The sequence below is a fragment of the Sylvia atricapilla genome, chromosome Z (assembly GCF_009819655.1).
Source record: "Sylvia atricapilla isolate bSylAtr1 chromosome Z, bSylAtr1.pri, whole genome shotgun sequence".
Classification (NCBI taxonomy): domain Eukaryota; kingdom Metazoa; phylum Chordata; class Aves; order Passeriformes; family Sylviidae; genus Sylvia; species Sylvia atricapilla.
The window spans coordinates 68,866,054-68,878,773 of NC_089174.1; the positions used below are offsets into that span (position 1 = coordinate 68,866,054).

The window sequence follows — 12,720 nt, forward strand, 5'->3', positions numbered from 1 at the left end:
AGTATTTAGTGAATTCAGACAGAGCCTGACTAGTAGTCAGAGACTGTCAGAAAACTCAGAAAAAAAGATAATTTTACCATCAGCCTTGTACCTCCATAGAATGCTCATGTTTCTGCCTTAGTGTATTTTTTTCTCTCCCTGAAAGCTAGATTGAGGAAGAATATCGGGAATTTGAAACTTCACTGTTGAAGTCAAAGAGAGCTAAAACAACACCAGAAATACATGGCAGAGCTGGAAACGTTACAGGACTGTTTTTCTAGGGAATCTGGGGATTCCCTAGAAAATGGAGAAGGAGGACTTCCTATCCAGAAGACTCGCTGGCTGCAGAGTGAACTGGCAGCTTGGTGCATTTCCCTGCATGCCCAGACACGCAGCAGCTCACATGTCAGTGAGCCTAACAAACACAATGTTGAAAATCTTGGCAAGAGAACAGTTCCCTGAAACTCTTTTCTGTATCTGGGAGGAAAGGGAAAGGAAGTGTGAAAAAGCACTTGCATCACTTGTTCAGTTTGGTGCACTGGTGTCTCTCTGTGAGCCACTTACTTCTGTTATATCTATTATATTTAATTTTTTCTAAAGGTACAAAGTTCTTGCAAATGTTACCTTGATTTGGCCAGAAGAAGCTTTCCTTTCCTCTTTGATCCACTGACATTAAAACTCTAAGCCAAAACAATCTGCCTGCCTCAGAGCCTCAGGCTTAGAGCAGCAGCAGTGTGTGACAGGTGACCCTCAGATCATTTTCCTGTGCAGCTTCAGAACTGGCTGCACAACACAGCCTCCCAAAAATCTGCCTCCCCCAGCTCCTGGGGGCAGTGGGATGCTCACAGCGATAAGTTATGTCAGTGAAGCCAAGATTAGACCTTCAGGACTCAAATGACTTCCCCAGGAGGAGAGATTGAAAAGGATCAGCAGCTAAATTATCTCTGGTTGCAAATAAAGATGGAAGTTAGAAACAAAATCTTAGTGGAGCAACTCAGCTGATAACTAGTAATAAATATTCACCCAGCAGCCTGAAAAGATGTCCCTGGAGTGGTGCAGGAACCTCCAACAGGGATGCATCTGTGAGGGAGGCCCTTGGCTGCAGCAGAGAAACGAGAAGAGCTGCACAGTGTATCAGTGTTTTCACCTGCATAGACAGTATCAAGATCTCTGCCTGAATTACAATGCATCTTTGGAAGAAAAAGAAAATCTCTTTCTGCTCTTGCTGAGGTACAACAAATGACACCTGAGCTTTCCATATTTAACACAGAGTATGTCACACTGATGAGTCAGCCAACTGCATCAAGGTGTCCTACTTTGGTATGTATGGCCTTTTCTCACTAAGTGTTTTTCCTAATATTTACTTAGGTACCAGCTTAATTCTCTTTGCCAAGGGATAAAACTGTGGTTTTAATTAATAGCTATATACTACACAGTTAAGCCCTTCAGAAAGAAAATTTTAAAAAACCCCAAGCAACAAATGCAGAAGCAGAACAAATGCATAAGCAGAAGACACAAGCTTTTACTGGCCTTAATGGTAAAATTTGGCTGAAACCCAGTAAGGTTTCAGCTTTACTCTACTCCTGCTCTACTCAGAGCAGGAAAGCAGGGCCAGGTATGGCGCCAAAGCAAAGCACTCCTTATCCTGGAAACATGGTCCCACTCTGAGACACAGCTCTGCAAAAAAACCCCAAGCCAAACAATCCAAAACCCAAAATCAGGACTTTCCCTCTTCTTTAAATCAAATGTGTTCTGTTTCACTCACTGCAAACTTACCCTCGAACTGGAGAATCATCTTGGCCCTTCACCATCAGTCATAAACATCCTGCAGCCAAAAACAAAGCATTACTTACATCTGCATGACCCCAAGATTATAAATTGGCCTCAGATATGAGTGTCACATTTGAATATGTGTTTGTTCATCATTATTAACACAAGGCTAATACAAAGCGCGAAGTGTTTCTGACATCCTGTTTTATAACAGGAGCCATTTCTGATGCTTTGCAAGGCCACATTACTCTTAGCATCTGCAACAGAAATAAAACTTCAGTAGATGATTTTTATGAAGGTGTGCTTCAAGTGGACAGTAGCAGGGATGCAGGGACTTCATTTTGCCATTAACATCAGGAAATATGGCAAGACTGTTTAGGGAAGAAGATGACATTTTTACCACTTTCCATTGGCATGTTTGTTTTAAAAGATGATGTTGCAGAGAAATCACTCTAAAATTTGAAAACACATAGGCAGATAAAAACATTCAAAGTAGACTTTTTACTATGGCTCTTTAGCACAGCTGACAAAAAAAAAAAAATCAAGATTCCTTATTCTGCTTCAAGTGCCAGTTTCCTTTCTTGATCTGGGCAGTTGGCCAATGGGTTACTCTAGTTATGAATAAAGCATCTTTGATGCAGTTTGCAGTTTGGTTTATTTACAAAAATGTAAGAAGCCCTGTTGCTTTGAGCACAGGATAAATCAAACAGCTGGGGACAGCTTCTTCAACACAGCTCTTTGAGCCAACACCTGACCCAAGCACCATTTTGCAAGGCTTCTCCTCTGTCAGTCCTCCACAGAGCAGTTCTTCACTTCATGCTCCTCACTGCCATCAAATACATCTCAAAAATCTGATGGAATTGACCCACCAAATGGACCAATGAGTGGTGGCGCAGCTACTCCCTGCCCCATATGAGACAGACTGCTTAGACTGCCATAAGTCAGCAGTGAGGATTTGGTGGTGGCCAGCCACACTGACATAACTTGGTTATTAATGCAACATGTACCTTCTCCTAGCAGGCCCTGGAAATGTTCAGAAAGCTTGGGAGATATGAATCAGTGGGCGATTCTCATTAACCAGATCATCTTGCAAGTGTGGCTGCCTGGGTGGCCTCTGCTGGCAGACCAGTAGTTAAACTATTTGAACAAGGGCTAATAGAGACACGTGAAATATGTTGTCAACACCTTTTAAACTCAGCCATACCTAAAGGAACTGAAAATCCTGCTATAAAAGCTCACGCAGTCAAAGAGACGCTGTTAAAGGGCGCAGTTGTGTATAAGTGTTTGTGGTGGGTTGGCCTTGGCTGAATAGCAGGTGCCTGCCAAGGCCACTCTGTCACTCCCCTACTCAACAGGGCAGGCGCAGAACATAAAATGAGAGGCTTATGGGTTGAGACAAGGACAGGGAGAGGTGACTCACCAGTTACCACCATGGGTGAAACAGACTCGACTCACAGGTGTCAATTTAACTCACTGCCAATTAAATCTGAGTAGATGAATGAGAAGAAGTAAGAATGAATCTTAAAAAGGCCTTCTCCTTTGGGGCACAAGGAGTGCATGCCCCACTCTTTTCCCAGGCTCAGCTTCATTCACGATTTCCCTACCTCCACACCCCCAATGGCACAAGGTGACAGGGAATTGAGGATGCAATCAGTTCATCACATGTTGTCCCTGCTGCTCCTTCCTCCTGGGGAGGACTCTCACACTCTTTTGCTGCTCCAGTGTGAGGTTCCTTCCAGTCCTCCATGGACTTCTCCAAGGTGAATCCTTCTCAGAGGCTGCAGTTCTTCCTGGAATATTCCAGCATGGGTCCCCTCCGCAGGGTGCAGTCCCTCAGGAACAGGCTGCTCTACTGTGGGCCCTTGTGGGGTCACAGGTCCTGCCAGCAAACCTGCTCCAGTGTGGGCTGCTCTGTCCACGGGCCACAGATCCTGCCAGGAGCCTGCTCCAGCACGGGCTTCCCATGGGGTCACAGCCTGCTTTGGGCACTCGCCTGCTTCAGTGTGGGATTTTTTGTGGGCTGCAGGTGGATCTCTGCATCTCTGCTCCTCTGTGGAACTCTAAGAGCTGCAGGGACACAGCCAGCCAGTGAGTCTTTTCCTCTGTCCATGGAAAGAGTTAGTTGTTCTTTCCTCTCTTCAGTTCAGGTGTATTAAAGGATTCTTTTTCATTCCTGTGGTTAAATTTACCATTTTTCAACTCTAGTTTGGCAAACTCAGGTGTTATTTTACTGACTAAACATAACTTTTCAAGAGAAATTTCTTGGCAGGGAACAGCCATTTACAATGCTCCTCTGACAAATGCAAAGATGTCAGTCAACTTCTCCCTCTGTGTTGCAGCTGGGGAGACCTTTGCCTTCTGAGGCTGGAGCTGGAAGGCAGCAAATTGTATATTAATAACTGAGAGGGAAAACGTTCAAGGAGGAGAAGGATGTCCATCAACCTAGAGAGAATATTAATGTCAGCAACCAGCACAAGGAGGGTGGTTATGACTTTAGTAAGACCCAAAGATTAGGAAAAAAGTTTATGTTCAGTCATTTCCTGCTGCCTAAATAATTCTGCATCCTTGGTAATTGTATTTCAGCTGTTTCTAGCATTCATTATTGCCTGGAGAACCCCAGAGGTCTGTCATATTCATTCAGCCTCTACTTAATATCAAGCCACTGAGTAATGGTTTTACTATTACTGTATTTCATTTCATTAACTTGCCCTTTCTATCATCATTTCTGCCAGACAGCTATTCAGCTGCAATTTGAAACATAAAAAGGGCCATTGCTTTCAGAACAACATTAGATAGATAAATTTTCATGGAAAATTAGAGAAACTACTAGATTCTACATCTGAGAGAGATAATGGGTAGATCATAGACAAAGCAGATAACCTGCATTAAATCAAAATACAAATGAAAAGTAAGTAAGTAAAATATGCTAAAGGAATGTGGGGGAGTAACCAATCAGCTCACCTATGTGCGGCTGAAGCTTTGAAGAGAACAGCAGGAATGCACCAGGAATCCAAAACCACTTTCCAAGCAATGGCTGTTTTTAGGTTACAAGTCAGAACATGATATTTGCTTTTCAGCAGCTGCCCTCAATCACTGCTTACTCACAGCCCAGCCAGCATGATGGTATTTAAGACTCTTCCAGCCCAACCAAAGCACAGCCTAAGGAACTACAGGCCTGAAGATTATCAGAACATGTTAAATGGCCATAGACTGAGTTCATTGGGTTTGCTCACATTACTTACCTTCCTGCTGTGGCAAACAGGTCAGATCCAATGCAACTGTACTTTAAATCATCCTTCTTCAGGCAGACTGTAAAACTTCTACAGGCAACCTCAAAACACAGCTCGTGTGGGCTGTGTATTTTTCTTCCTTGTCTTTTTGTTTTCTCTCAGAAATGTTAAACAGTTGGAGTTGGCTACGTGTGCTATTTACAGTGTTTCAGTTTGCCGCACATTAGAGGTGGTTCCCAGGATTTCTATCTTTTTCAGTAGCACAGCAGCTGGAGAGTTATTTTTCCTGCACCTGTGGGTCCACCTTTCACTTCATCTGCTCCAACTGGGGGCTGCCAAGTGAGCGGGGTATCCTCAAACATTCTCCTCCTGCATCCCCACAGGGTGATTTGGATCAACGAGCTGATCTGATGGAACGCTAATCCACAAAAGCAAAACACCAATTTCCATAAAATCAGCTGGTAAGCAGCAACGGTGTGAGGGCACTGCTGTGTAGTGATTAGCAGCATTCCCTCTGGCAGCTCCCTGCATTTGCTGCACATTAGATGTAATCCAATCCCAAACCTGCTGGGAGAACTGGGATGAGATGAGATGCTGAGACCATTGTTCTGCTGTCACTTGTGCAGGCACCCTCACAGCAAAGTGCTGAATCTACGGGAGATATTCTGCACTAGAAAACACATTTTGGGGTTATCACCCTGCTTTTTCTTTGATGCAGTTTTTGTTTGTGAAAAAGTGCTGTGCAGGAGGAGTTTTCTCACGCTAAGTAATAGTAATAACAACAACAATACAACTTCCAGAACAACTATGCTCTATAGTGGTGGGGAAGTAACAGACTTTGTACTTTGAGAACTTTTAAAGTTGTCTATGATGTTTCTTGTCTGGCTTTCAAATATTCTCACCGCGTCCTGCAATGGGAAAAACTAAGTACAGCTGCAGGTATAAAACCAGTCTTTTCCAAGGTTATATGACCCACTATCAGAAAAGCAAGAAATATTTTCTAATGATGAATCCAGTGGAAAGTCTGGGATGGGAAACTGGAAAATGCAGGAAGTGTCTTGGAGGATACAAACTGGGTTCATGTGTATAGTAAATTCAGGGAGGTTGGTGAGGAACATCCTGTTTTGATTTATGAATTGGGGTCAGAGTAAGAGTAGAAATATATTCTTGCATCACCAAAACATGATGCAATGAGCACTTACACCCCCTACATAAAATTAGCAACTCTGTCATTACATTCATGCATAAACATATTTCCAATTAATGTCTCTAAAACAAAAGGAAATTAGTCTCACTGATTGCAAAGTGAGCCCACTGAGTTCTGACTTTTAAAGTCTTAAGAAGGCTTGAAGGTTTAGTCTCTATTAGCAAACCTGTACATTAGTTCCAGTAGTGTGAGCTGTTATTAATTGGAAATTTTCTTCAGATAGTATCAACAATAAGGTTTTTAAGTTTCAGAACTTGTAAATTCACTGGTTCCATAGACTGAATTTTGGCTTCTACAATGTAACAAAAATTTTGTTTCAGGACCCAGAAACACACAAAAAATGCAACACTTTTAAAAAGTTGCTTTAAGAGGAAACTGGGATACCTGCATTGTTTGTAAATGAGCAGATTTTCCTATTTGAGAAAAGCATTGCTTTTAGCCTGAGAACTGCAGATTTGGATCATGCCTGAGCTGCAGGTACAGAGACTTCTTTGTTTCATTCTCCTGTCCTGATTTCCTTACTAACAACACAGGGCATCTAATCAATGTTCTGTCCATCCACCTGCTTTGAAAACCAGTAAATAATTTTGATGGTATTTGACAAAAAATTATTTCAGAAGTTTCTAGATTCCAACAGGCAATCTGGAGGCTACATGGCCAAACCGTGCCAAGTCTTGAGCATTTATCTGGTCCCCCAGGAACCAAGTCACAGAGTTTGAGTTGTCCAGCAAGTCAGCAGCAGTAACAAACCAATAAACTGCTGGAACAGCACATGACTTAGGAACAGGGAGGAGATGGATGGAGACCAAAGATGTTCTGGCATGAACAAGGGCAGGAAATGCCAGAAGAAAGGACAAAATGGAGTGGTATGGCCAGACAAGCCAAGGCCACAGTAAGTCAGTCTTCCTAGATCTGCTGTTCACAAAGTATATTTACAAATGCCTTTCCTAGGCATGTCTTGTTCAACTTCTTTAAGCATTGAGGGATAACCTTAAGGCAAGTGCCTATTTCATTTTACTGGGTTGCTACATGAAAACCAGGGAAACCAAATGCTTGCTGGAAGCAGAGTAACATGCTGCAATTGAGCACCAGCATTTACTGTTCTACAGGGCTCCACAGCAGCTAAGTGGATGCTCATGGCAGCACTGAGCATCCACTGCCCATCCAAACACTTACCAAGACAGTAGCATCTGTAACACCTTCTCAGCCTCCACAGCACATTTAAAGCTATGATTCCAGTCAAACTTACCTCCCAAGCTAAGGGAGTCCTCTGAGGCTCAGAACTGTGACTAAATGTCTACCCATGTTCTTCTAACAAAGGCTGAAGAACCCCAATGCTGCTTCCTTTGTACTCAATATTGTGGTGCCCTCCCCACAGAACTGTCTTTTTGGCTGAAGTATCAGCTCTCCTTGTCTTCTATGTCTACTCCTCTCCAAGTTAACTCTATCATCCCACCAAGTTCTGCCATCCTGCAAATCCTAGCAAAAAGCATTTGTCATGTTGACGTTATTACAAACCAAGAAAAAGGGCAAGACCCTAAGAAGGGGTTTTTTGCCCCTTCCACTCCCGCATCTCCCCAGTCCACCCTGGAAGAGCATGTATAGCTCTGTACACAGAATGCTCTTTTCAGACTCACTTAGTTCATTACTCAAATCTCCTTCCTGTCCCAGAAAATGAAGTCCTTCACGTGATTTTAAAAAGAGCTTTATGCAAAACCTAGCTGTTTGTGAAGGAGCACCCAACCATAAATACTGCATGAGGTCTGCAGGTAGTTTAGAATGAAAGTAACCTGTGCTGTGACAAAATTAATCCATTTTAAGAAAGCATCAGCAGAAAGTATTCACCTACCTCTAGAAGAAGTTATGCTTCCATGCTTCAAGCACAAATGGAAAAAGCTTTAGCTGGAGCAAAAGATCAGGAGGGCAAGCTGGCTGTAACCACCTTAATGAATATGTTTGCATTCCATTATGCTGCACATCAATAGCTGAACCATTTCAACAGTGAATACAGTCTTAAATCAAAGCCAAGTGGTCAAAGTACAATTGCTGGTCTTTACCAGATGTGGGTGAGGCAGAGGTACATCTTGTGGTACAACGTGACCCACAGCTATTGCTGTGTAGTGCTTCAAAAACAAAGCTGGCACAGTCTTGTAACATTCATGGGTTTTTAATGTGTGATTTGCACTAGTGCAGCCTTTCACCAGGGGCTTGCAATTTGTAGTGTCTTGAAAAAAGTGGAATTTTTAACTCTATACTCTACAGCTTACTGTGGGCTACTTCAGTCCATCTCAAACACACATCTGGTTTGAGAAACACCACCCTGTGGCAATTTCAAGAAGTTGCTTAGTGTAACAATGCAAGAAAAAATCCACCCTGGACATGAGGGAAGTATATTGCTAAGACAGAAACAAACACTTTTATAATCCCCCCAACACAAACACTCAGCACTCAATTTCTAGATCATCTTTAACTTCCCACAGCCATCCTACTTCACTGCACTGAACTGTCTTCTCTCCTGATTTGGTGGCATCTTGCCAGAAGTACAATGAGATCAAAACTGCACAGCTTTCCCGCAAGAGTTTGTAAAAATCAGGATATAATCAGAAAAGCCTTGCCACTACAGATTGTCAAATCTGCTGTGATTTAGTGGATCACTTGCAAAGTGGACCTTAAACATACATTCTTATTTCAAAGTATATTTTATTGACACTCTTCAAACAGCCTGTTAGAGAGAAGTAACAGTCTTTATATAACAAAAAATTAACAAAAAGAAAGGAAAAAAGAAGATAAAACCTGTAAAACTGCTAGCTTGCATTCAGTGTTAAAACTTGGAGGTATAAACAGAAGCTTGGAGTAAAAATATGAAGTATATTTCCAATCCTTCAGTGCAGAAAATCACCAACAATGGTATTTACATTAGAAGTGTTCCCATGTTCAATTCCAGATATATGCTTCTCTTTTATATATATTTCTGATAATTTATGTACAAATAAGATGCCCAACATCTGTTCTTTAATACAAATATGTAATCTTCATAACTGAAATATTACAACAGTTAGATCAAAAGTATAGAAAAATCATTTTAATATCTTTTTAATGGCAGTTTTTTAAAAAACCCACCCTTGAACCCAAATGACCTTAGAATAACAAGTATTTCTTCACCATAATTAATACACTGCTCATTCAACATGCAAAGTATTATTGCATACATGAGTCACATGAATTACAATTAAGTCTGAAGGAAATGTGCTGTACAGCCCATTCTAGCAAGTGCTAGCTGTAAAGATCATACATATCACAGAAGAAAGCGTAAGTACTAGTGTATTTTTAAATAAAACACTACAAACTCAAGTATTGTCCTCGCACTAAGACTTTAAGGCAAATAAGAGCTGAGAAGCTTCAGTTTGGCATAGCTGCATCAAGCTCTCCCCTTTCCCAGTTATGAGAATTTATTTTTAAAGGGCTGCTGATGAATTGTTGCTGTACATTAATACAACTCAGTATGAAGTGATAAGTCAGTAACAAAAGTTTAATATCCCCAGTTTCACTGAGCTGATCAAATTTAAGCAACAGTTGATCCACCAGCTAAGTTTTCCAGCATGGATTTCTAAATTGTTATGAGAACAGAGAAAATATTCAATGTGTAACCTCTCAGTGTAACTGATTTTATGACTTGAATCCATTCTTGGGGTATTACAGAATTTAAGGGTTCAAAACAGATTTAACAGTCAAATAATATTCAGCTTTACAAAGGATAATTATTTGCAGTAAAAGTTTGTATAAACATACACACAGTAGATCCAAGTCAATAGGCATTTCTTTATGGCTTTTTTCACTGAGGTACTGTTGTAACATCCAGCAACAGGACACAAGTGTTCTACAAACACCACATTCATAAGCTGTACCACCAACTCATGACGAGTGGTAACAGACTGCAAATCCTGCTTTGCTGCAGGACAACAGGGAAGAGTCTTCCCTGCTATATGGAAAGTCTCAGTGCAAGCTACAGAAAGCCTTAAAGGCAACTGGCATCAATAGGGGAAAGTTAAAATGAGTCTCACTCTACTTAAAACAGAGAAAATATACTCATGGTAAATTGAAATCTCATTCCTTAAAATTAAGAGCAAATGTAGTATTTCAAGGCAGCAAGGGCATGTAGCACAGCAGCCATACATTAAGACTCGAAATGTGTCATTAAGCTGTTGCATCTGGCCCTTGAGCTAAGTGCATGCACAGGCTCAGAGCAGTTAACCTCTGACCATGACACCACACAGACCAACACAGACAAAGGGGAAGGGGCAAGCACGTGACTTCTGTTGATCCAACAGCAGAAAGAAAACCCCTGGTGACCACGAGTGTATTCCTCAGCTGTCAAAAGTGGATTTGTGAGTGCACAGTTAGTTGCATCTTTCACTGTTTATGTGTGGGGGGAAAATGCACATCACAGTACTCCACTCCCAGTACTCTTAGCTGAAGGGTAAAGAGATGTTCTGTTAAGATAGCATGATGGTTGCCATATGGATTTATCATTCTACCTTTACAGCAGAAAGTATTCTTTTGCTGTTTTTCTTTTTTTTAAAGTGGCCATACGGTTACGCCAGCCAAGACCCCCATTTTTATTACGCCTATGCTAAAAACATGTTTCTGCAATAAATATTGTTAAAGTGAAATCGAAGTTCAAAACATGCTCAGTTAATTACAGCAAGTAGTTCTTTCCAATCAAGGATTTTTAACCCCACAAACACATTAAACAAGTTGCAGATGCTCAAGTTCTTTATATGAAGATACAGAATAACATTTAAAACTCAGTGCTTAGCCACATACAATTCATACTGTAATCCATATACATGTTATAACATATCCCCACTTAGATCAACAAATTCATCATCTCTCTTGACCAAGTCATCTTCGTCTTCCAAGTCTTTCCAGGTGCTAGTTGGTAAAGCTGGTTTGACAGACTGTCTCTGCAGTAAAGCAAACGGAAACAAGGATGACAAACGGGCAGAATTTCTCAGCATGGGAACAGAATGTAGGTCTCCAGAAACAGCCTGACTGTGTTCTTCATCCATTTTCACCTGGAGGCTTTGCACTTCCTCCATCAAGTCCAAAATCTTGGCAGCTGTAGCTATTGTTCCACCCCCATGAAGCTGGGCCTCAGGAATCCATCGTAGGTAACGCTGTGCCCAGACTTTGATCTCGGGACCGTCGATGCGTGGCAACAGAAGACCATGGTAGTCGACAGGTTTGCTATGCCAGCTATCATAAAACTCCCTTAAGCTATTAGGGGGTTCATCTGAAGAATTTATGAACTTGCCAATTCTTTTACCCAGAATGTTTTTAATTAAATGATCTGTTTCCTCTCTGAAAAATCCCCTCTTTGTGGAAGGCTTTGCCTGCGTCAGTGGCAAAGAAAGTTGCCGTTGATGCTTTAAGAGGAAAAAAAGGGAAAATACTCAGATAAATATTAAAGGAATGGAACTTCAGAAAGCAGCTTTAAGAGGAAGAAAAGCAAAGTTGTATTCAGAAACTTCTTACAAGCAATAGTCACTTGAACTACATAGAAAAGCAGTGGCTGTGTTTAAATGGTTAGTTTTCAATACATGTACTTCACAGAGCATACTGAGTATTGCCAGCTTCCTTCCCTGCAGTAACCAAAAGTAACACCAATAAAGCAATTTTCTTTGAAAAAGCCAAACCCTTCACTTATATTCAAGTATTGTAAATGTCCATGTTTAGTTTAAGCTCGTTAGAATTTAGAGAGCACTTTTATTTAAAGGTTTTTGTCCAGTGATCCCTCACTGCATCTCAGATTAATGCTGTAGATCATACTGTCAGTGTCTCACATGAGAATGCTTTACACAGGATGGATTTTAACCAATGAATTGCAACTGGAAGAGGCTACTCCTAAAATTTTTCTCTGAGTTTGAGCTACATGCCAGTAATGAGGTGGTCAATCCATAATCCTCCATACTCCAGACAGTTTTTTTGTTGTTGGTCCCCCTCCCACTCCACACACACTCACTCCAGTTACACTCAGACAAAATTAAGGAGGCAATCACAAACCTATATATTTCAGTCAGGTACTCCATGGAACAATTAAATGAACTCCATTCATACACATCATTGCAACTCATCTGAATATTAAATCTTGTGACTTATCAACAGACTTGCACAGAAGTAGGAAGAAAAAGAATCCATAACTTCATGACAATGAATTATAGAAGAGTTATTTACAACTGAGGTGGATGCAAACTGGGTTCATAAGAGATGTGCAAAATATTTCTAGAATTAAAAGAACAGTGTAGCAGCACATATCTTACTTTGAATCGTGCAGTCTTCCGTTGACTTTTATCTGGTTTTGGTTTCTCTGCATAAAGAGGGTTGTTCAGAAAAGCCTGGGCCTTGGGGTCAAACTGCACAGCCCAGTCCCACACAGTAAGGAATCTGAAAGGACCACTTTGTGTCTTGAGGCTTTCCCCACTCTGCCAAAACAAACAGGTCACATTTAATACTGCTAGAAGGGAATTCTAACCA

General features: G+C 41.2%; 1 protein-coding gene across 1 annotated transcript in view; it reads right to left on the reverse strand.

Annotated features, from left to right (window-relative positions):
* Positions 1-8,866: 8,866 nt before the first annotated feature.
* Positions 8,867-12,720, reverse strand: part of MTMR12 (myotubularin related protein 12) — a 32,913-nt gene continuing 29,059 nt past the window's right edge. The window contains exons 15-16 of the mRNA XM_066339506.1: positions 12,507-12,668; positions 8,867-11,612 (exon numbers count right to left, since the gene is read on the reverse strand). Of these exons, the coding sequence (XP_066195603.1) occupies positions 11,037-11,612; positions 12,507-12,668 (738 nt within the window). The 3' untranslated portion in view covers positions 8,867-11,036. The remainder of the gene's footprint in view (positions 11,613-12,506; positions 12,669-12,720) is intronic.